Raw genomic sequence first — 22,762 nt, 5'->3', positions numbered from 1 at the left:
ATGGTGAAACCCCGTCTCTACTAAAAATACAAAAAACTAGCCGGGCGAGGTGGCGGGCGCCTGTAGTCCCAGCTACTCGGAGGCTGAGGCAGGAGAATGGCCTGAACCTGGGAGGCGGAGCTTGCAGTGAGCCGAGATCGCGCCACTGCACTCCAGCCTGGGCGACACAGCGAGACTCCGTCTCAAAAAAAAAAAAATAAATAAAAAATAAAGAAAAAGAAAAAGAAAGGAAAATCATATATGTGGCCAGGCGAGGTGGCTCAAGCTTGTAATTCCAACATTCTGGGAGGCTGAGGCAGGAGGATCACTTGATGTTAGGAGTTTGAGACCAGCCTGAGCAACATAGTGAAACCCATTCTCTACTAAATATTACAAAACAAAAAATATATGGTTTACAGATACAGACACTAAGACTTTGGGAATCATACCACATCTATTTGTACTTTGGAAAATTACAGACGATTCCCTTCCAACCACAGTAGTTTGAGATTCAAAAGGTCACATAGACATGCTATTAAGGAAATGACCAGGGCCAGGTGCCGTGGCTCACACCTATAATCCCAGCATTTTGGGAGACTGAGGTGGGTGGATTGCCCAAGCCTAGAAGTTCAAGACCAGCCATGGCAACATGGCAAAACCGTCTTGACAAAAAATACAAAAATCAGCCCAGTGTGGTAGTGCGCACCTGTAGTGCGCTACTCAGGAGGCTGAGGTGGGAGGATGGCTTGAGCCTGGGAGGGTAAGGAGTGAGCTATGATTGTGCCACTACACTCCACCCTGGGTGACAAAGTGAGATCCTGTTTCAAAATAAAGAATGAATGAATACATAAGTAAATAAAACCAGTCTGGCCAAAATGGTGAAACCCCATCTCTACTACAAATGCAAAAATCAGCACCGGGCGTGGTGGCTCACCACTTTGGGAGGCTGAGGCGGGTAGATCATCTGAAGTCAGGAGTTCAAGACCAGCCTGGCCAACATGGTGAAACCCTGTCTCTACTAAAAATACAAAAATTAGCCTGGCATGGTGATGCGTGCCTGTAAACCCAGGTACTAGGGAGGCTGAGGCAGGAGGATTGCTTGAACCCAGGAGGCAGAGGTTGCAGTGAGCCAAGGTCGTGTCACTGCACTCCAGCCTAGGCAACAGAACAAGACGCCACCTCAAAAAAAAAAAAATGCCTTTCAACAGTCCTTGTCCTGCTTCACTTTTTACAGGTTTTGCCCCACAAATCATATGAAATAAGAGAACAGTGAAATACTGTTGGTCTGGATACTTAATCTGATGTGCAGGAGGAACAGCCCCAAATCCTGAGATCCATTCTTTTATATAACTAGATATGGAAGAGATAAGATTCTTTGATGAGACTTTATTTATTTATTTAATTATTTTTGAGATGGAGTCTCGCTCTGTCACCCAGGCTTGCGTGCAGTGGTGCAATCTCGGCTCACTGCAACCTCTGACTCCTGGGTTGAAGTGATTCTCCTGCTTTAGCCTCCTGAATAGCTGGGACTACAGGTGTGCATCACCACTTCTGGCTGATTTTTGTATTTTAGCAGAGACGGGGTTTCACCATATTAACCAGGCTGGTCTCGAACTGCTGACCTCATGCAATCCGCCTGCCTCGGGCTCCCAAAGTGTTGGGATTACAGGCCACTGCACCCAGCCACTTAATTTCTTTTAACAAAGACATGAGAATTATGAATACATGGATGAATCATTTCGCCCTTGTATCATTCCTTTTTTTTTTCTCATCACTATACCAACGAGGACCTTCTATCATTCTTAAAATAAAAAAGAAACAGAAATCCCCGCGCAGTACTTCCCAAACGAAAGCGGTAGGTGTCCATCTGTCAGGCTATATTAAACCAGGAAGAGAATTTTCGTTTCAAAATAGTTTCTTCTATTGGCGCTTTCTCCTCGTGAAATATTTACAGGAAACATACATTTAAAATGGAATGAAAGCAGAAACATACAGTAATCCAAGCAAAACTCAACAACGTCCATTCTTTATTTTGCACAAGACGGTCTACATTACCCTTTCCATTAAAAAAAGACTGAAAATCTGGGGCTGAAGTAAAACACCCATGACATGCCAGTTGGAGCTAGGAATGTAGCTTTGTGTCAGCAGGAGACCAAGTGTGAGTGGTGGTTCTGGCTTGCTAAGTGGATACTTGAGCTTTCGTTCCCATTTATGAGCTTCCTAGGTTCATAAAACGGACAGACCAAAGAAGTCTGCCCGTAGTATGTTTATTTTTCAGAGTAGTCTAGCATATGTTTCTCAAGAATGGTCTGCAAATCTCTTGCATCAGAATCACCAGAGAAATTTGTTTAAATAGAGATTAAAGGGATATATGTCAGATTTACTGATTCAAAATCTCTGGTAGTTGGGAACCCAGGAATCTTCATTTTAAAACTTAAACCAAGTGATTCTTACGCTCAACAAAGTGTGCAGGAATTGGCCCCGTGATCTTGGCTTTTTAATCACACCATGCCTCAATTTCTCCCTTCTGCACAAGAAAACAAGAGTTCCTGGATATCTTGCGAGTTAGTACTCTTCTGCCTAGCCGGATTCAGAGACATAGCCGCTAAGAGGTGACTCGGGGCTCCCCTGAGCTCCCCTCATTCCTGGTGAATTGTAAATTCAATCAGAGAAGAGAGAGAGGAAGAGATTTCCGATACTTAAAGACTACCCTCTGGATCCTAGAGATTTTGCCCGTACAACTGTGTATCAGATTTCAGGGCGCGTTCGGCTAATAATGTTTCCCGCCAGCCGCCGTCGTTTGTCTAGTGACGCAACAAGGCGTACTCTCTGGCCCTTGTCACTCGACTACCAAGATGGCTGCCCCCAAGAGCTGCGCTCTATGGAGCTATTGCGGCCGTGGGTGGTCGCGGGCGATGCGGGGCTGCCAGCTCCTCGGGCTTCGTAGCTCTTGGCCGGGGGCCCCACTAAGTGCTCGGCTCTTGTCCCAAGAGAAGCGGGCAACGGAAACGCACTTCGGGTTTGAGACTGTGCCGGAAGAGGAGAAGGGGGGCAAAGGTGAAAGGGGCGAGAGGGCGGATGGAGGGATCTGACCGTCCACGGTCTGGTTTCTTCTGGCCAGTATGGGTTGATTTAACATCCAATTAGTTCCAGTGTTGTTGTCTGTGCAGTTCTGATTTCTTTTTTTTTCTTTTCTTTTTCTTTTTTTTTTTTTGTGACGGAATTTCGCTCTTGTTGCCCAGGCTGGAGTGCAATGGCGCGATTTTGGCTCAGTGCAACCTGCGCCTCCCGGGTTCAAGCGATTCTCCTGCCTCAGCCTCCCAAGTAGCTGGGATTACAGGCGCCCGCCACCACGCCCGGCTAACTTTTTTGTATTCTTGCCAGAGATGGGGTTTCATGAGGCTGGTTTCGAACTCCTGACGTCAGGTGATTCACCCACCTCGGCCTCCCAAAATGCTGGGATTACAGGCGAGAGCCACCGCGCCCAGCCAGACGCCCCCTTTTTAAAAGCAGAATAATGATGACTAAATCCCATCAACTGAGCGTTTGTGATGTGCCAGGCAACGTACAGACATTATTTTCAGTTCTCATTTTCAACATTCCAGTAGTGGGTATTGTTATTACCATATTACACGTAAGGAAATTGAGACTTAAAGGTTAAGCAAGAAGTTGCCCGGTTGGAACATATCTAGTAAGTGGCGGAACCAGTATTCAAACCCAGTTTAATCAGAGTCTGAAGCCCACGTTCTTTATCTCTAGAGAAAAATAGGTTTTTTTGTTTTGTTTTTGTATGTATGTATTTATTTATTTATTTATTTATTTTGAGACGGAGTTTCTCTCTTGTTGCCCAGGCTGGAGTGCAATGGAGCAGTCTTGGCTCACTGCACCTCAGCCTCCTGGGTTCAAATGATTCTCCTGCCTCAGCCTCCCGAGTAGCTGGGATTACAGGCATGCGCCACCATGCCGGACTAATTTTGTATTTTTAGTAGAGACAGGGTTTCTCCATGTTGGTCAGGCTGGTCTCGAACAGGTGATCCAGCCACCTTGGCCTACCGAAGTGCTGGGATTACAGGCATGAGCCACCACCCCCAGCCTGCTAAGAAAGAAAGAAAGGAAGGAAGGAAGGAGAGAAACTATCTTCTGTGTGCCTCAGCTTCCAAATTTGCCAAGTAGGACTAATAGTAACCCTTCTTCTCTGAGTTCTTGTGAGTATCAGAATACTTGATATATGAAAGCACTTTAAACAGTCCCTGGCACTTAGTAATTGTTCAATAATGTTGAGCAGTTTCTTTTTGTCAGCACTATGCCACAGGCATAGGAAAGGAAAAGGAGTGTTTTTAAACTCTACTAGTACTATTTATAATGATGAAGGAATTGGCCCATTTTACAGAGATATAAGGTGAGGCTCTGAGAGGTTTCTTTACTGAGTCACCCAGGAAATAAGAGAAAGTGCCCACAGTGGAATTTCCCATCCCCTTAAAGTCTACCCACCTCAACCTTGCTAATACATAGCGCTACTTTAACACTTTGAATGTCAAATTCAAATTATTATTTGTTTCAGATGACTGAATGGCCAGAAAGCCAGGACAGTGGTTCATTCATTCCTATTTCCTCAGTGCTTGATGCACATTAGGAGCTTGATAACTGCTTATGGAATGAAATAAGTGGAGCCAAGTACAATAATACCAACCATTTCATTTTATTTTATTTTTTACTTTTAAGACTAGTCAAGTGGCCGGGCGCGGTGGCTCAAGCCTGTAATCCCAGCACTTTGGGAGGCCGAGGCGGGTGGATCACGAGGTCAGGAGATCGAGACCATCCTGGCTGACACGGTGAAACCCCGTCTCTACTAAAAATACAAAAAACTAGCCGGGCGAGGTGGCGGGCGCCTGTAGTCCCAGCTACTCGGAGGCTGAGGCGGGAGAATGGCGTGAACTCGGGAGGCGGAGCTTGCAGTGAGCCCAGATCGCGCCACTGCACTCCAGCCTGTGAGACACAGCGAGACTCCGTCTCAAAAAAAAAAAAAAAAAAAAAAAAAAAGACTAGTCAAGTGCAGTAGCAAGCACTTATTAAGGTCCTGAAACTTTCTAAAATACTTCACATTAATTCTTATAAATAAAACTGTAGGATAAGAACTATTAGCCCAGTTTTTTTTCGAGATGGAGTCTCGCTCTATTGCCCAGGCTGGAGTCCAGTGGTTTGATCTTGGCTCACTGCAACCTCCACCTCCCAGGTTCAAGTGATTCTCCTGTCTCAGCCTCTCAAGTAGCTGGGATTATAGGTGTCTGCCACTGGGCCCTGTTTTTGTATTTTTAGTAGAGATGGGGTTCCTTTTTTTTTTTTTGAGACGGAGTCTTGCTCTGTCGCCCAAGCTGGAGTGCAGTGGCACCATCTCGGCTCACTGCAAGCTCCGACTCCAGGCTTCACGCCTTTCTCCTGCCTCAGCCTCCCGAGTAGCTGGGGCTACAGGCACCCGCCACCACGCCTAGCTACTTTTTTGTATTTTTTTTTCAGTAGAGACAGGGTTTCACCATGTTAGCCAGGATGGTCTTGATCTCCTGACCTCATGATCCACCCGCCTCGGCCTTCCAAAGTGCTGGGATTACAGGCGGGAGCCACCGCGCCCACCATAGCCCAATTTTATAAGTAAATAAAATGTGAGGCCGGGCATAGTAACTCACACCTGTAATCCCAGCACTTTGGAAGGCCGAGGCAGGTGGATCATCTGAGGTCGGGAGTTCCAGACCAGCCTGACTAACATGGAGAAATCCCCGTCTCTACTGAAAATACAAAATTAGCCTGGCATGGTGGTGCATGCCTGTATTCCCAGGTACTCGGGAGGCTGGAGTAGGAGAATCCCTTGAACCTGGGAAGGGGAGGTTTTGGTGAGCCCACATTGTGCCATTGCACTCCAGCCTGGGCAACAACAGCGAAACTCCTCTCAAAGAAAAAAAGAAAGAAAGAAAGAAAAAATGTGAAACAAATACATTAAATCACTTGCCCAAGATTCTGCTAATAAGTGGCAGAGCTGAGATTTGAATTCAGGTGGGTTACTTCCAAAGTGTATGCTCTTACCCAGTAATTAGTAATGATAATAATAATGCCTAACTTCTGTTTTGTGCTTTATAATGTATAATCAACATTTCGTACAGTGGCAAGCAGGGAAGAAGTTAACTGCTGAACTAAATACGAATTCCAGATTGGGGACTGAGATTGCAGTACAGACAGTCCTCGCTTTGCACAGTAATGCATGACTGAAAATGTGCAAGCTGAAGTCATACACAATGACCTTAATCAATGGGAAAAATTACAATTGTTCTATGACCTTTAAAAGTTATCAACCATCAAAAACCCTGTCAGTTATAAATGTATAGTGAAATGAAAAAATGTATACCAAAGTTGATATTTATTTATGGCCAGGTGCGATCTTTCACACCTGTAATTCCAGCACTCTGAGAGGCCGAGGTAGGCAGATCACTTGAAGTCAAGAGTTCGAGACCAGCCTGGCCAGCATGGTGAAACCTCATCTCTACTAAAAATACAAAAAAAAATTAGCCAAGTGTGGTGGCGCACGCCTGTAATCACAGCTAATTGGGAGGTTGAGGCAGGCAAATTGCTTGAACCAGGGAGGTGGAGGTTGTAGTGAGCCGAGATTGTGCCACTGCACTCTAGCCTGGGCGACAGAGTGAGACTATCTCAAAAAAAAGAAAAAAAAAAATCTAATAAAAAATTAGAAACCGTCAGAATTAAATTCTTGTTATTTCCTTGTAAAAAATTTCCCAAGAGTAGTTTGAGCACTGTTTGCCACCTTCTTGTCATATGAAATAGCTTTTTTTATGCCTTGGCAAATTGCCATATTTCTTTCTAAGTTTTTGTCTACTTCTAGTATTTTATCCTTTGTGCTTTCAATGTTATGAAATACCTCCAAGAACTCCTTTAATGTGAAAGTTTTTGCTGGCATCACTTCTTCTGGGACATCTTCAACTTTTTTTGTCACAGCTCCATTTCTTGTATATGTTGGTAAGTTCATTTTCCTGCAGTTCCTCTGACTGTATGTCTAGAGTCTCCAGTGGCAGCAGTGTCAAAATTCCCACAGTCATCTATTTCTCCTATAACTCCACTGACACTCAATTTGAATTTCACTTCCAGCATTATCAGCATTTTCATTTTTGTTGCTCAATTCCCTCTTTCCTTTTTTTTTTTTTTTGTTTTTTTGAGACAGAGTCTGGCTCTGTCGCCCAGGCTGGAGTGCAGTGGCCTGGTCTCAGCTCACTGCAAGCTCTGCCTTCTGGGTTTACGCCATTCTCCTGCCTCAGCCTCCCGAGTAGCTGGGACTACAGGCGCCCGCCACCTCGCCCGGCTAGTTTTTTGTATTTTTTAGTAGAGACGGGGTTTCACCGTGTTAGCCAGGATAGTCTCGATCTCCTGACCTAGTGATCCGCCTGTCTCGGCCTCCCAAAGTGCTGGGATTACAGGCTTGAGCCACCGTGCCCGGCCTCCCTCTTTCATTTATCCAGTTATGCCACATGGGTTTTTTCACTGAAAGATAAGGAGGCAGTACAAGTACATGCTTTGCTGTCTGTGAACTGAGTAACTGTGACAGTAACCAGTCACCTAAAGTCTGTGAAAGAAGTGCATTATTGGTTGCTGATCAGCTGTATATCTGTTATTTACATAGTGATTTGTAGACTAAAGAATGTACTTTCTGTAATTACTCACATTTAATATACCATTGTACTTGAATCGTGGTGTTGGGGGACTGGTGTTATTTAGCTAAACCACAGTAACTGAAATTCATGCATATTGGAACATGCAAAGCCAGGACTATTTTTTTAATTTATTTTTGAGACAAGGTCTCACTATGCTGCCCAGGCCGGAGCGCAATGGCTGTTCACAGGCACAATCATTGCACACTGCAGCCTTGAACTCCTGGGTTCAAGCAGTCCTCTCTCATTAGCTCCCCGAGTTGCTGGCACTCCAGGTGTGTGCCACCATGCCAGCAAGGACTATTTATACTGAGTGAGGTTAGCCTTAGTGTCCCCCAGATACCCCAAAAGACGCTCAAAAGTAAAGAGCAGCCTGGGCGTGGTGGCTCACTCCTGTAATCCCAGCACTTTGGGAGACTGAGGTGGGCGGATCATGAGGTCAGGAGTTTGAGACCAGCTGGCCAACACGGCGAAACCCCATCTGTACTAAAAATAAAAAATTAGATGGGCATGGTGGCAAGGGCCTGTAATCGCAGCTACGGGAGGCTGAGGCAGGAGAATCACTTGAACCCGGGAGAAGGAGGTTGCAGTCAGCTGAGATTGTGCCACTGTACTCCATCCTGTGCGACAGAGCAAGACTCAGTCCCCCCAAAAAATTTAAAAAAAAAGGAAAGAGTGCACTTGGAAACCCGAAGGTTGAGAATAGACATTGAAGATTGAGTTAAAGGCAGGCTCTGTAGTCTGATTCAGCAGAAGAGTGTCATGTTTTGGATCCTGTGCAGCACATATCATCTGAGGAACTCAAAGCATCTCCTCTTCATTATCCAATTCAGCCTTCTGGCAGGGAGGTAGGGAGCTGGCACTGATATAGTCATCTTACGGGCAGAGAAACTGAGGTGAAAAACAGGTAACTTTAAGGCCGGGTGCGGTGGCTCACGCCTGTAATCCCAGCACTTTGGGAGTCCGAGGCGGGCAGATCACGAGGTTAGGAGATCAAGACCATCCTGGCTAACACGGTGAAAACCCGTCTCTACTAAAAATACAAAAAATTAGCTGGGCGTGGTGGCAGGTGCCTGTAGCCCCAGCTACTCGGGAGGCTGAGGCAGGAGAATGGCATGAACCCGGAAGGTGGAGCTTGCAGTGAGCCAAGATAGCACCACTGCACTCCAGCCTGGGTGACAGAGCGAGACTCAGTCTCAAATAAAAAAAAAAATTAAAGGGAAATGCTTCTGAGAGTCTTGGATAGTAGACTCTTTCTCTCTTTAGCTATCCCAGATTCCATAGTCTGTGTTGATCCTCTGGAGAAGACTCATGAGAGCCCTCTAAATTGTGACTTAGCCCTGATTCACAGCTTGGCATTTGGCTAGGTATCCACCAAATTGTACCTGAGGTTCTTCTCAGTGATAAGGCAGACATGAGCCAAGGTCTTTCCATTCATTAATCACGCATCTTTCATCTTTATTTTGAAACAGAGTCTCTGTCTGTCGCCCAGGCTGGAATGCAGTGGTCCAATTTCAGCTCACTGTAACCTCTACCTCCCAGGTTCAAGTGATTCTCCTGCCACAGCCACCCGAGTAGCTGGGATTACAGGTGTGCGCCACCATGCCCTGCTAATTTTTGTGTTTTTACTAGAGACAGGGTTTTGCCATGTTGGCCAGGCTGGTCTTGAACTCCTGTCCTCAAGTGAATCGACCCCCTCGGCCTCCCAAAGTGCTGGGATTCCAGGCAAGAGCCACCGTGCTCTGTATGCATCTTTCTAATGGATCTTGTCTTTTATTATAATAACCATGAGAAAAATTCCGATTTCTCCCACCCTATCCTTTAAGAAACAGAAACATCTTATTTAGTACCAAGTATATGTATGGCATTATTACAAAGTAGTAGTCCTAAGTAATGATAATTAAGACAGCAGAAAAGAGGTTGATTTCTCCCATGAAATACATTTAAGCCTCTTATTAAAGAGGTAATGTGATGCCATCCATGACTTAGGAGGAGCAGCAGCAGGGAGCAGGCTGCAGAGAGGACCAGGGCAGACATGCCCAAGTCAAAGAACCACACCACACACAACCAGTCCTGAAAATGGCACAGAAATGGTATCAAGAAACCCCAATCACAAAGATATGAATCCCTTTTTTTTTTTTTTTTTTTTGAGGTGGAGTCTCGCTCTGTTCCCCAGGCTGGAGTGCAATGGCGCGGTCGTGGCTCACTGCAACCTTCGCCTCCCGGCTTCAACCAGTTCTCCTGCCTCAGCCTCCCTAGTAGCTGGGATTATAGGTGCCCACCACCACGCCCGGCTAATTTTTGTATTTTTAGTAGAGGCGAGATTTCACCATGTTGGCCAGTCTGGTCTTGAACCACTGAGCTCACGATGCGCCCACCTCAGCCTCCCAAAATGCTGGGATTACAGGCGTGAGCCTCCGCGCCCGGCTAGATAAGAATCTCTTAAGGAGGTGGACCCCAAGTTCCTGAGGAACATGAGCTTTGCCAAGAAGCACGACAAGAAGGACCTAAAAAAGATGCAGACCAACAGTGCTGAGGCCATGAGTGCACGTGCCGAGGCTATCAAGGCCCTTGTAAAGCTCAAGGAGGTTAAGCCCAAGATCCCAAAGGGTGTCAGCTGCAAGCTTGATCCACTTGCTTACATTGCCCACCCCTAGCTTGGGAAGCGTGCTTGTGCCTGCATTGCCAAGGGGGTCAGGCTGTCTCGGTCAAAGGCCAAGGCCAGAGATCAAACCAAGGCCCAGGCTGCAGCTCCAGCCTCAGTTCCAGCTTAGGCTCCCAAAGGTGCCCAGACCCCTACAAAGGCTTCAGAATAGATATCTGTCTGCCAACGTGAGGACAGAAGGACTGGTGTGATCCCCCTGGACTGCCGTCTGCATGGGGCTGGGGTCCTCCTGTGCTATTTGTACAAATAAATCTGAGGCAGGAAAAATAAATAAATCAATAAAGTAATGTTAAGGTGTAGATTTGGGCATCAAGCATTACGACTTAGTTTCACCTTGCAAAGACAGGTCATTTCAGGGGAAAAAAGCTTCCTCCTTTTTTGTTAAGAGTTTTTCTAAGTGAATACTGTTAATAGCACTATTGTGTGTGTTTCTCCCATGTCAGTCTATCAGGTGTTTGAAAGTGTGGCTAAGAAGTATGATGTGATGAATGATATGATGAGTCTTGGTATCCATCGTGTTTGGAAGGATTTGCTGCTCTGGAAGATGCGCCCACTTCCTGGGACCCAGCTGCTTGATGTTGCTGGAGGCACAGGTAATGTCGAGTTTGGTATCCTTCCCTACCATTGAGCATGTTTTACAGAAATTTGTAATCTCGGCTCACTGCAACTTCTGCCTCCCAAGTTCAAGCAATTCTCTGCCTCAGCTTCCTGTAGTGAGCTAGCTCACCTAACACTAGGCTGAAGATGTAATTGAAAATCAGCATATTTATAGCTTCTAAGAAAGGCATGCACTTATCTTTTTGACTGAATATCATTCAAAAACGTAGAATGACAGTTTTGTGCCTGTCATGTTTTTGTAATCTCGGCTCACTGCAACCTCTGCCTCCCGAGTTCAAGCAATTCTCTGCCTCAGCCTCCTGAGTAGCTGGGATTACAGACATGCACCACCACGCCTGGCTAATTTTTGTATTGTTAGTAGAGACAGGGTTCCACCATCTTGGTCAGACTGGTCTTGAACTCCTGACCTCGTGATACCTGTGCCTTGGCCTCCCAAAGTGCTGGGATTAAAGGTGTGAGCAACTGTGCCTAGCTGCCTGTCACATTTCTAAAATACACAGATTAGCTTTTCCTCTCTTTTTCCCTTTTCCTCTTTTTTAGGGGATGGGGGAAGCCTTTTATTACTTTATATAAGTTTTCGAGGCTGCCTTTTCTGCTTGATTTGCTGTCACATCGGATATCAAAAGTTTGTTTGTGCACGGTCCTTTGTTACTTCCTGTACACTGAGCATTTGGAGAGAAAAATATCATGGTTTTACACAATGCATCTTGGTGATGTCATTGTACATGTTAAATTACATTAGAGACTGGACGTGGTGGCTCACACCTATAATCCTAGCACTTTGGGAGGCCGAGGCAGGCAGATCACCTGAGGTTAGGAGTTCAAGACCAGTCTGGCCAACATGATGAAACCCTGTCTCTACTAAAAATACAAAAATTTGTCAGGCGATAGCCGGATGCAGTGGCTCACACCTGTAATCTCAGCACTTTGGGAGCTCGAGGCGGTTGGATCACGAGGTCAAGAGATCGAGACGATCCTGGCCAACATGGTAAAACCCCGTCTCTACTAAAAATACAAAAATTGGCCAGGCGTGGTGGCATGCACCTGTAATCCCAGCTACTCAGGAGTCTGAGGCAGGAGAATTGTTTTAACTTGGGAGGTGGAGGTTGCAGTGAGCTGGGATCGTGCTACTGCACTCTAGCCTGGGAACAGAATGAGCCTCTGTCTCAGAAAAAAAAAAAAAAAAAAGATATAAAAAATGACTGGAGAATACCTAATTGGTTAGACATATGGGAGAAACAAGGATATATTTCTTGAAAATAGTGTAAGAAAAACAAAGGCAAGGAAACAACTTTTTTTTTTTTGGAAATGGTCTCGCACCTTTGCCCAGGCTGGAGTGTGGTGGCGTCATCTCAGCTTACTGCAACCTCCACCCTCCAGGGCTCAAGTAATCTTCCCATCTCAGCCTCCCAAATAGCTAGGAATACAGGCATGTGTCCCACACCTGGCTAATTTTTGTAATTTTTTCCACAGAGACTGGGTTTCACCATGTTACCGAGGCTGGTCTCAAAACTCTGGGCTCAAGCAATCTGCCTACCTGAGCCTCCTGAAGCCTGAAGTGCTGGGGTCACAGGCATGAACCACCAAGCCCAGCCAGAAACAGCATTATAAGAAAGGAAATATAGGGCCAGGCACAATGGCCCATGCCTGTAATCCCAGCACTTTGGGAGGCCGAGGCAGGTGGATCACCTGACAGGTCAAGAGTTCAAGACCCACCTGACCAACATGATGAAACCCTATCTCTACTAAAAATACAAAATTAGCCAGGTTCGGTGGCACATGCCTGTGATCCCAGCTACTTGGGAGGCTGAGGCAGGAGAATCACTTGAACCTGGGAGGCAGAGGTTGCGGTGAGCTGAGATGGTGCCATTGCACTCCAGCCTGGGCAACAAGAGCAGAAACTCCGTCTCAAAAAAAAAAAAGAAAGAAAGAAAGAAAATATAGAAAAGAGAGAAAACAGAAAGGAAATAGGATTCTAGAAAGCACTGGATTTGTCCTGAACAATATTTACTAGGTCACGGTATTATAAACACTTGATTTTCAGTTTTTATTTTAGTTAATTTTTTTTTTTTTGAGACAGAGTTTTGCTTTTGTCACCCAGGCTGGAGTGCAATGGCGCTATCTCAGCTCACTGCAACCTCCGTTTCCCAAGTTCAAGCGATTCTCCTGCCCCAGCCTCCTGAGTAGCTGGGATTACAGGCGCCTGCCATCACGCCTGGCTAATTTTTGTATTTTTAGTAGAGACGAGGTTTCGCCATGTTGGCCAGGCTGGTCTCAGGCTCCTGACCTCAGGTGATCCACCAGTCTCAGCCTCCCAAAGTGCTGAGATTGCAGGCATAAGCCTGGCCCAATTTTTTCAATTAAAAAAAAAAGTTAGTGTTGAAATGAGTTCACACACTCAGCTATGATTGTGTCTCTGCACTCCAGCCAGGGTGATGGAGTGAGACCCTGTCTCTAACAAAAAGAAGAAAGGACTTGGCTTTCAAAAACCACACTGAGTCCAGTTAGCTAACACAGGTACTCCGGTGCCTCTGTTACCCCTTTGGGTTTTAGGAAATGCTGTTTCTTCCTTTTTTGTTTTTGTTTTAGTCTGCATCTTTCCTCCTGTTGGCTTCCCACAGGTGACATTGCATTCCGGTTCCTTAATTATGTTCAGTCCCAGCATCAGAGTAAACAGAAGAGGCAGTTAAGGGCCCAACAAAATTTATCCTGGGAAGAAATTGCCAAAAAGTACCAGAATGAAGAAGATTCCTTGGGCGGGTCTCGTGTCGTGGTGTGTGACATCAACAAGGAAATGCTAAAGGTTGGAAAGCAGAAAGCCTTGGCTCAAGGATACAGAGCTGGTGAGTCCTGCAGAAGGCAGACACGGGAAGTGTTCGTATCTTTATAGAATAAGGTGGAGTGTGTAAAATATTGAAATGCTTTATCTTTTGGCTTTCAGAAACTTATAGATGGGCAGGTTGAAGATGATTTGCCTGGCTGAATCTAGTTTGTATGCTGTTATATGCATTATTCATGCATAGCAGCCCATTGAGTGAGCTTACCCAGCCCTATGTGACTGGGATCACTAGATCCCAAATAAGTCAAGAATCTTACCCAGGTCACACAACTTCTCAGTGGCACATCCCAAATTGGAGTTGAATCTTCGGATCTCAGCTCTCAGACCCTGAGACAGAAGTTTTGCTGTAATTTCCCAGCAGCTTCAGGGTGACCTCGTTGTATCATTCCCATTCTTGAACCATTCCATTCTCCTGTCCATGCTAGGATAGTTTGATTGCTGTGCAACTGGACCTCTCATCTCCTGTAAAGAAAGAACTTTTGGCTGGGCCCATGGCTCATGCCCATTATCTCAGATCTTTGGGAGGCCAAGATGGGAGAATTACTTGAGCCCAAGAGTTCCAGGCTACAGTGAGCTGTGATTGCACCTCTGTACCCCAGTCTGAGTGACAGAGCGAGACCCTGTCTCTAAAGAAATTTAAAAAATAAAAAAAGAAATAACTTGCCCTTCAGCCACAAGGAGTGCAGTTAGCTAGCAGCCTCCACCTGTTAGCACCATCAGTGTCTGCTTCAGCTTCCAAGGGAGGCCAGGCTCTTTTGTGGCAGCCCCCAGCCAATGACTGAACACTGTGGGAATAGTAGGGCCTGGATATTTTCCAGGCAGGACTCTTTAACAGCCAGCCTTTGTTCCAGAGGTCCCTATTGGGTAGGCTGAGGCTTTGTCAGATCTGCATTAAGGTCTAAAGGCTTTTCTTGCTCAGTCTTTCTTCCTCTCCCTTTGTCTTCTCTGTGTTTCCCCTGCCACACACAAAAAAACTATTACACTCCATGGTCCATCTCAGCATCTGTTTCTCAGAGGACCCAAATGATACACTCAAAGAAACACTTGTGAACGGTACTCCTCAAACTTCCCTACCATGGTAAATACGAACAGCAGATAGGGAAATGACTGCGTGCATATCTCTGTGAGACTACTGCAAGCTCAAAATGGATGATTTGTGTACTAGCTTAAAACTGTAAATTTTGGCAGCAAGGTGGCTCATGCCTGTAATCCCAGCACTTTGGAAGGCCGAGGCTGAAGGATCGCTTGAAGCCAGGAGTTCAAGACCAGCCTAGGCAACATAGTGAGGCTCTGTCTCTACAAAAAATTTAAGTTAGCCAAGTGTGGTGGTACACACCTGTAGTAGCAGCTACTTGAGAGGCTGAAGCAGGAGGATCACTTGAGCCCATGAGGTCGAGATGGCAGTGAGCCATGATCATGCCACTGCACTCCAGCCTGGGCAACAGACTCAAAAAAAGCAAATTTAGCCAGGCGTGGTGGCTCATGCCTATAATCCCAGCACTTTGGGAGGCTGAGGGGGTCGGATCACCTGAGATCCAGAGTTCGAGACCAGCCTGACCAATATGGAGAAACCCTGTCTCTACTAAAAATACAAAATTAGCTGGGTGTGGTGGCGCATGCCTGTAATTCCAGCTATTTGGGAAGCTGAGGCAGGAGAATCGCTTGAACCTGGAAGGCGGAGGTTGTGGTGAGCGAGATCGTGCCATTGTACTCCAGCCTGGGCAACAAGAGAGAAACTCCATCCTGGCAACTGCACCTTGTTGGCCCAGTTTTGTTTTGTTTTTTCTGAGACAAGAGTCTCGCCCTGTTGCCCAGGGTGGCGTACAGTGGCATGATCTCGGGTCACTATAACCTCTGCCTCCCGGGTTCAAGCAATTCTTGTGCCTCAGCCTCCCGAGTAGCTGGGATTACAGCTGCATATCACCACAGCCAGCAATTTTTTTGTATTTTAAGTAGAGATGGGGTTTCACTATGTTGGCCAGGCTGGTCTCGAACTCTTGGCTTCCTGTGATCCGCCTACTCCTGCCTCCCAAAGTGTTGGGATTACAGGCGTGAGCCACCACACCCTGCCCAGCTTTTCAGAGCCGCTGCTCTGCCCTCTTCCATGCTGGCCAGGGACCACAGACGGCCACTGTAAGGGGCAGTGGTATACAACAAAGAACGTCCCTCAGGTCAGCATCAGCATTTCTCTCCTTCTCCTCCCCCACCATGAGTGTCTATGGTTATTTTAGCTGAAATCTTCCTCCTCTTCCTCCTCCCACCCCCAGAAGGAGCTGCCTAGACGAACTGCAGCCCACTTGGCCCCCAAGCTGAAGGGCTCCTTTGTTGACCATCAATACTGGTCAGAAGGCAGACAGTCACTAGTGTTTTTAGACAAAGGCACTATGTTTCCTTACTCCTACTGACAAACATGTTTCCCTACTCTCTGGTACTCAGCCATAAAGAATGGAAAACAAGGATATTGAAATGATAGGCAGTGTTCCATTTCTGGAATCATCTCTTCCATTGCATAGCCTGCCCTTCGAGCTCTCCTAAGCACCAAAACAAATGCATCTGCGTAGGAATTATTAAGTGCCCCATAGTACAGTTTTATCTTTCCTCCTTGTTTTGTCAATCTCCAATAATCATACTTTTGCAAAAACATCATGAAAAGTAGAAACTAAGTAGGAGGACCCTAGAAATTATTTAATAAATGTGATAGTTAATGTGTGGTTGGGCGCGGTGGCTTACGCCTGTAATCCCAACCCTTTGGGAGGCGGAGGCAGGGGGTCTCCTGAGGTCAAAAGTTCGAGACCAGCCTGGCCAAAGTGGTGAAATCCCGTCTCTACTAAAAATACAAAAATTAGCCAGGCATGGTGGTGCACTCCTGTAATCCCAGCTACTCAGGAGGCTGAGGCATGAGAATCTCTTGAACCCAGGAGGTAGACGTTGCAGTGAGCTAAGATCACACCACTGCACTCCAGACTGAGTGACAGAGCAAGGCTCTGTCTCAAAAAAAAAAAGTTAATGTGTCACTTAACTACTTTTTTAAATGTATAGCATGGTTATATGTTTTATTTATATTTTTTATGTAGCACTTTCCTTCCCACATGGAAGACCTTAGGGGCAGGAGCTTTAAAATATATATATATTTGGCTGGGTGCCGTGGCTCACACCTGTTATCCCAGCACTTTGGGAGGCCGAGGTGGATGGATCACATGAGGTCAGGAGTTTGAGAACAGCCTGGCCAACATGGTGAAACCCTGTCTCTACTAAAAAAAAAAAAAAAAAAAAAAATTAGGCAGGTGAGTAGCTAGGATTATAGATGTATGCCACCACGCTTGGCTAATTTTTGTATTTTTAGTGGAGATAGGGTTTAGCCATGTTGGCCAGGCTACTCTCAAACTCTTGGCCTCAAGTGGTCTGCCCTCCTTGGCCTCCCAAAGTGCTGGGATTACAGGCGTGGGTTATCACGCCTGGCTTGAAAAAGTGTTAAGAAGAAAGTAAATATTAACCGTAATTCAAACATTCAGAGATACCCCTCAATATGGTGATGTTTCCTTCCTTTTTCCTAATCATTCCCTTTTTATAAAGTTGAGAACATCCTATATATACCATTTATTTATTTTATTTTATTTTATTTCATTTTATTTTATTTTATTTATTTTTTTTGAGGCAGAGTCCTGCTATGTCGCCCAGGCTAGAGTGCAGTGGTGCGATCTTGGCTCATGGCAACCTCCGCCTCCCGGTTCAAGCGATTCCCCTGCCTCAGCCTCCTAAGTAGCTGGGATTACAGGCGCCCTCCACCATACCTAGCTAATTTTTGTATTTTCAGTGGAGACGGGGTTTCACCATCTTGGCCAGGCTGGTTTCGAACTCCTGACCTCATGATCCACCTACCTCGACCTCCCAAAGTGCTGGGATTACGGGCATGAGCCACCGCATCTGGCCTACAAATTAGTAATCCTACTTTAATTTACTATTATGTCAAAAGATTTTTCCATGTCGTTAGAAATTCCTTGAAATCATTATTTTTTATGCTATTCTTTCATATGGATGTTTCATGATTCACATAACCAATTCACATAACCAATAACCAATTGGTAATTCTTTTTTTCCCCAGTGTTTTGCATGTATCACAACTTTGTGACGTTCTTATTTGTAATTTTTGCATGGATTTATTCGTTTACTGACTACATAACCTTAGTCAACTGTTTAAACTCTAATAACTACTTCATACTACGAGGTGATATACCGTAGCTGTTGAAAACATAGGCTCTGGATTCCAGTCCATCTGTTTGACCTTGGGCAAGCAACCTTCCTCTTTTTTGTTTTTATTTTTTCGAGATATGGTCTTGCTGTGTTACCCAGGCTGGTATTGAACTCCTGAGCTCAAGCTCTCCTCCCGCCTCAGCCTCCTGAGTCTCTGGGATTACAGGCGCATGCCACCATGCTCAGCTCAGACTTTAACCTTTCTGATGTTCACTTTGCTGACCTGAAACATGAGGATAATGGTAGTAACTCTCTCACAGAGTTGGTATGAGGATGTACTAAGATAATCTAGATGTACATAAAATAACACAGACCCTGCCACTTGATAAGGGCCCTCTAAGCAGTAGTTGTGATGTGATGTCAATGTCCTTTCCCTAAAAATCAAATCACTGGGTCAAAAGGTATACTTTTTTTTTTTTTTTTTTTGAGATGGAGTCTCATCTGTCACCCAGGCTGGAGTACAGTGGCGCAGTCTCACCTCACTGCAACCTCCACCTCCCGGATTCAAGCAATTCTCCTGCCTCAGCCTTCCCAGTAGCTGGGACTATAGGTGCATGCCACCACGTCTGGCTAATTTTTTGTATTTTTAGTAGAGATGGGGTTTCACCGCGTTTTGATCTCCTGACCTCGTGATCCGGCCACCTCGGCTTCCCAAAGTGCTGGGATTACAGGCATGAGCCACCGCACCTGGCCAGATATACTTATTTATTTATTTATTTTTTCTTTTTTTGAGACGGAGTCTCACTGTGTCACCTAGGTTGGAGTGTGGTGGCATAATCTCAGCTTACTGCATCCTCCACCTCCTGGGTTCAAGCAATTCTCCTGCCTCAGCCTCCGGATTAGCTGGGATTACAGGCATGCGCCACCAAGCCCAGATAATTTTTTTGTATTTTTAGTAGACACGGGGGTTTCACCATATTGGCCAGGCTGGTCTCGAACTCCTGACCTTGCAGTCCACCCGCCTCGGCCTCCCAAAGTGCTGGAATTACAGGCGTGAGCCACCACGCCCAGCCCTTACTTATTTTTAAGGCCCTTGTTAGATGCTGCTAATTTGCTTTCCAGAAAGGTTATTTTCATTTACCTTCCTCTATAGTCTTCTTTTTGTATTTTACATCTAATTTGCTGTAGGTTGTGTAATGTTAAAGTCCAATCAAGATCCTTGGGGGACACAGCCACCCTGATAGGGGCCTCTGGTGATCTCTGAATTCATGACCTGGCCTCAGACCTGGACATGCTGATGCTCTGTGATTCCAATAAAACCAGTAAAACTATGCTAAATTCTGTACTTAGAGTAACTCAGTTAATACTTTTAGTAACCCTATAAAGTAGGCACTAGTTTTTAACTCCATTTTACAGATGAGGAAACTGAGACAAAGTAGTTTATTCAAGAATACACAGGCCAGGCACAGTGGCTCACATCTGTCATTCCAGCACTTTGGGAGGCCGAGGCAGGAGGATTGCTTGAGCCCAGGAGTTTGAGGATGCAGTGAGCTGTGATTGTGCCACTGTACTCCAACCTGAGTGAGAAAGCAAGATCTCTCATGTCTAAAAAATAATAATAATAACTGATTAAAAATATAAAAGGAAAAATATGAATATATAAGGAATATGGTGAAGCTGGTATTAGAATCCAGGCAGCCTAACCCCCAGGACCTGGGCTTTCAAGCCCAGTGCTCTACATGAAATGAATTCACTGGGTGCGGGAAAAACAGCTACCCACACTGAGACCTGGAACTCATTTTCTCTTCCAGGACTTGCATGGGTATTAGGAGACGCTGAAGAGCTGCCCTTTGATGATGACAAGTTTGATATTTACACCATTGCCTTTGGGATCCGGAATGTCACACACATTGATCAGGTATGAATGGCTGCATCCTCAGCTTGTATGACTCTCAGGAAATTACCTCATTTGTAGAGCTACAGTGAGTGAGGAAAGAAGAGTTTTATTTTTTGAGATGGGGTGTTGCTATTTTGCCCAGGCTGGTCTCAAACTCCTGGGCTCAAGCAGTCCTTCCACATCTGCTTCCCAAGTAGCTGGGATTACAGGCACACACCACCACCCCCAGGGAGAGATTTTTTTTTTTTTGATCTTAAAAAAAATAATGTTTGGCCGGGCGCGGTGGCTCAAGCCTGTAATCCCAGCACTTTGGGAGGCCGAGGCGGGCGAATCACGAGGTCAGGAGATCGAGACCATCCTGGCTAACATGGTGAAACCCCGTCTCTACTAAAAATACAAAAAACTAGCCGGGCGTGGTGGCGAGCGCCTGTAGTCCCAGCTACTCGGAGGCTGAGGCAGGAGAATGGCCTGAACCTGGGAGGCGGAGCTTGCAGTGAGCCGAGATCGCGCCACTGCACTCCAGCCTGGGTGACACAGCGCGAGACTCCGTCTCAAAAAAAAAAAAAAAAAAAAAAAATGTTTAAGGGCTCGGCGCTTGAGTGGAATGCCTGTTTGAAGTTTAGGGTCCTCAATCCTTTAAGTTGACAAATTTTCTAGTCACAAAATTGAAAAAGACTAAAACCACAGAACTGATCTCCATAGAAGTCTGTCTTACTTGGATTGGTAGTCACATCTTTGGGATTTGGTCTTGCTCTGGCCTTTGTGTGTTTCCTCATACTTGTGAAGCTGCTTGACCCTGTGAATTTGCAGAAGATCAGGGACATTTCAGAGGCTGACAAAGACAAAGGCCCTCAAACACTGTTTTGACAAAAGATAGCTGGATTCATGGCTTTTCTGCTGGAAGAGGGGAGCATTCCTTAATCTGATGGAGCTCCTCTTTGTTCCTACCTTATTTTTTATTTTTATTTTTTGTAGAGATGGAGTTTCGCCATGTTGCCCAGGTTGATCTCGAACTCCTGAGCTCAAGTGATCCTCTCATCTCAGCCTCCCAAAATGCTGGGATTACAGGCTTGAGCCACCATGCCTGGCCTTTATTCCTACTTTAACATTCTGTTCAAAACACTTGAAGACCATGTGCAAGGCAAAGAGTTTCATTTTGGTAACATAGTCTCTGGTTGCGTGGGTCCTCTGGTTAAGTGGTAAGTTCTTTATGGAGTTTTATCAGCTTGGTTTGCATCACCTTTCCTATGTCAGTAGCCAGTTTATTATTTCGTTGAATTAAAACTTTTTTTTTTTTTTTTTTTGAGACACAGTATTGCTCTGTTGCCAGGCTGGAGTGCAGTGGCGTGATCTTGGCTCACTGCAACCTCTGTCTCCCGGGTTCAAGCGATTCTCCTGCCTCAGCCTCCCGGGTAGCTAGGACTACAGGCATGTGTCACCACGCCCAGCTTATTTTTGTATTTTTCAGTAGAGAGGGGGTTTCACTGTGTTGACCAGAATGGTCTCCATCTCTTGATCTCGTGATCCTCCCGCCTCAGCCTCCCAAAGTGCTGGGATTACAGGCGTAAGCCACTGCGCCTGGGGAAATAAATTTTTTTAATAGGTTCAAAGTTCAAAAAGTACAAAAGGGTATATGTGACAATCTCCCTCCCATCCTTGCCTCCTCTCGCATTCAGTGCTTCTCCCTTCAGACAGTCACCAGCTTCTTGTGTATCTTTGCCAAGATGTTTTGTGAATTGGTTATGATTCACATGACCAATAACTAATTGATATTTCTTTTTTTCCTATGTTTTTCATATAGCACAACTTTGTGACATCCTTATTTGTAATTTTTTGCATGGATTCATTGATTTGTTTACTGAGTAACCTTAGACAAGTGTTTACAATGTTTTGTGCCAAGGTGTACTATTTTCTTTCTTTCTTCTTTTTTTTTTTGAAACGGACTCTTACTCTGTCACCCAGGCTGGAGTGCGATAGTGCGATCTCGGCTCACTGCAGCCAGGTGAGTTCAACCTCAACTGGTCTTGAACTCTTTGGAGGCCTCCAGGCTGGCCTCCCAACTCTTTGTGAGGCTGAGGTGGGCGGATCACGAGGTCAGGAGATCAAGACCATTCTGGCCAACATGGTGAACCCCGTCTCTACTAAAAATACAAAAATTAGCTAGGTGTGGCAGCGTGAACCTGTAGTTCCAGCTACTTGGGAGGCTGAGGCAGGAAAATCCCTTGAACCCAGGAGGCGAAGGCTGCAGTGAGCTGAGATCACACCACTGCACTCCAGCCTGGATGACAGAGTGAGACTCCATCTCAAAGATAGATAGATAGATAGATAGATAGATAGATAGATAGATAGATAGATAGATAGAATAAAAGTAAAAAAGTATTTCTTGGAGATTTTTGCTTGTAAGTACATGAAGAGCACTGGCTCTTTTAAAAATAGTTGAATAGAGGCCAGGTGTGGTGGCTCACCTGTAATCCCAGCACTTTGGGAGGCCAAGGCGGGTGGATCATGAGGTCAGGAGTTCGAGACCAGCCTGACCAACATGGTGAAACCCCGTCTCTACTAAAAATACAGAAATTAGCCGGGTGTGGTAGTACGTGCCTATAGTCCCAGATACTTGGGAGGCTGAGGGAGGAGAATCACTTGAACCCGGGAGGCAGAGGTTGCAGTGAGCTGAGATCACACCACTGCACTCCAGTCTGGGCAACAGAGCAAGACTCCATTGCAAAAAAAAATAATAAATAAAAGTGAATAACCCACATACATGTCATTTCCATAGTAGAAGCATTTCTGTAAGATAGATTCCTTGAAGTAAAATTGCTTTATCAGAGAGGATATCCATTGTGATTTTTTTTTTTTTTTTTTTTTAG

The 22,762-nt window shown here is 45.5% G+C and overlaps 1 protein-coding gene and 1 pseudogene across 2 annotated transcripts in view; both read left to right on the top strand.

Annotated features, from left to right (window-relative positions):
• The first annotated feature begins 2,799 nt into the window (after positions 1-2,799).
• COQ5 (coenzyme Q5, methyltransferase) overlaps positions 2,800-22,762 on the top strand; it is a 22,655-nt gene continuing 2,692 nt past the window's right edge. Inside the window, exons 1-4 of one of the 2 annotated variants that reach the window (XM_025403550.1) lie at positions 2,800-3,036; positions 10,794-10,943; positions 13,590-13,811; positions 19,810-19,916. In XM_025403550.1, the coding sequence (XP_025259335.1) occupies positions 2,835-3,036; positions 10,794-10,943; positions 13,590-13,811; positions 19,810-19,916 (681 nt within the window). In that variant the 5' untranslated portion in view covers positions 2,800-2,834. The remainder of the gene's footprint in view (positions 3,037-10,793; positions 10,944-13,589; positions 13,812-19,809; positions 19,917-22,762) is intronic. The other variant, XM_025403551.1, reaches the window with a different exon arrangement.
• LOC112635417 lies at positions 9,721-10,501 on the top strand (annotated as a pseudogene).

The sequence above is a fragment of the Theropithecus gelada genome, chromosome 11 (assembly GCF_003255815.1).
Source record: "Theropithecus gelada isolate Dixy chromosome 11, Tgel_1.0, whole genome shotgun sequence".
NCBI lineage: Eukaryota > Metazoa > Chordata > Mammalia > Primates > Cercopithecidae > Theropithecus > Theropithecus gelada.
This window is presented reverse-complemented; position numbering and strand designations above follow the sequence as displayed.